Here is a 1,009-nt window from a genome sequence, read left to right as displayed (position 1 = left end):
CTTTTGAACATCGACAACTTTCATAGCTAGATCCAAAACTAAACTAAAATGGAATAGTTTGCTATTCTAATCCTCGAAATCAATTATATTTTAAATAGTTCACTATTCTAACCCTGGAAATCAATTATATTTTAACTTAAACATAAATAAAATGGTTCAATCTGATAGTGGGTGGTCCTAAACAAAAGAATATCTCATGCGTGATTAATGAATTGTTGAAAATAGAAACAAAGAGACAAATCGTGGTGCTGACGTGAGGTAAAATCTTAAAATTTGGAAAGGTCTATGTTATCCTGACACGTGGGTAATCCCAACTGGCACACTTGTAGATTCCTGAATCAGTTAAAAAATTTATCCAATATTTAATTTTTATTTATATGAATTTTCCACATTCAGAAATGAGAGACAGAAATCCAATTGCCAAAGCACTAAACCCACAATGGATTCAAAAATCATAACTCGAATTTTTCATTCCATTTTCCTTCTTTCACTCTTCTCATCAGTTTCAGAGTCTCATCAGGTAATCAAACAGAAACAAATTTAGATTCTTGATTGAATAAAACTAGTCAACTGTTGTATCCATCCATACTTGTAAATTTTAGTTAAAACTCCCATGATTCTATTGATTTTGTTGTTATTTTGATTCTAAGAAGTCAGGAAAATGGGTTTAATTGAAGCACGAAGCTTGACAGTAAATGTCTTCTTTTCAAAATAATTCTTTCTTGAATTGTTGAGCTAACATTTATGGAATTCAGTTTCCATTTTGCCACTCTTTTGATATTTTTCGTGGCAGTTCTGTGATGCCGGGATTGGATACTGTGAATCGGAATATGGAGTTGCTTCAGGGTCTTCTTCGAAGATTTTGATTAAGGGAGGAACAGTTGTGAATTCTCATCTTCAAGAGGTTGCTGATGTATATATAGAGGATGGTATTGTTGCTGCAGTGCAGTCTAACATCAAGGTAATTTTTCTCATTATATTGATTAGTTCAAGTTTCTATAAATGATAA

General features: G+C 32.0%; 1 protein-coding gene across 1 annotated transcript; it reads left to right on the top strand.

The window, feature by feature from the left end:
* Nucleotides 1–367: 367 nt before the first annotated feature.
* On the top strand, nt 368–992 carry LOC111387745 (dihydropyrimidinase-like; the record flags this gene model as incomplete). The annotated part of the gene is made up of 2 exons (XM_023012330.1): nt 368–520; nt 794–992. Coding segments are annotated over exons 1-2 (280 nt in total), but the record flags the coding sequence as incomplete, so codon positions are not given.
* Nucleotides 993–1,009: the final 17 nt, after the last annotated feature.

The sequence above is a fragment of the Olea europaea genome, unplaced genomic scaffold (genome assembly GCF_002742605.1).
Source record: "Olea europaea var. sylvestris unplaced genomic scaffold, O_europaea_v1 scaffold42281, whole genome shotgun sequence".
Classification (NCBI taxonomy): Eukaryota; Viridiplantae; Streptophyta; class Magnoliopsida; order Lamiales; family Oleaceae; genus Olea; species Olea europaea.
The sequence above is the reverse complement of the archived record's forward strand: the minus strand, read 5'-3'. Positions and strand labels throughout refer to the sequence as shown.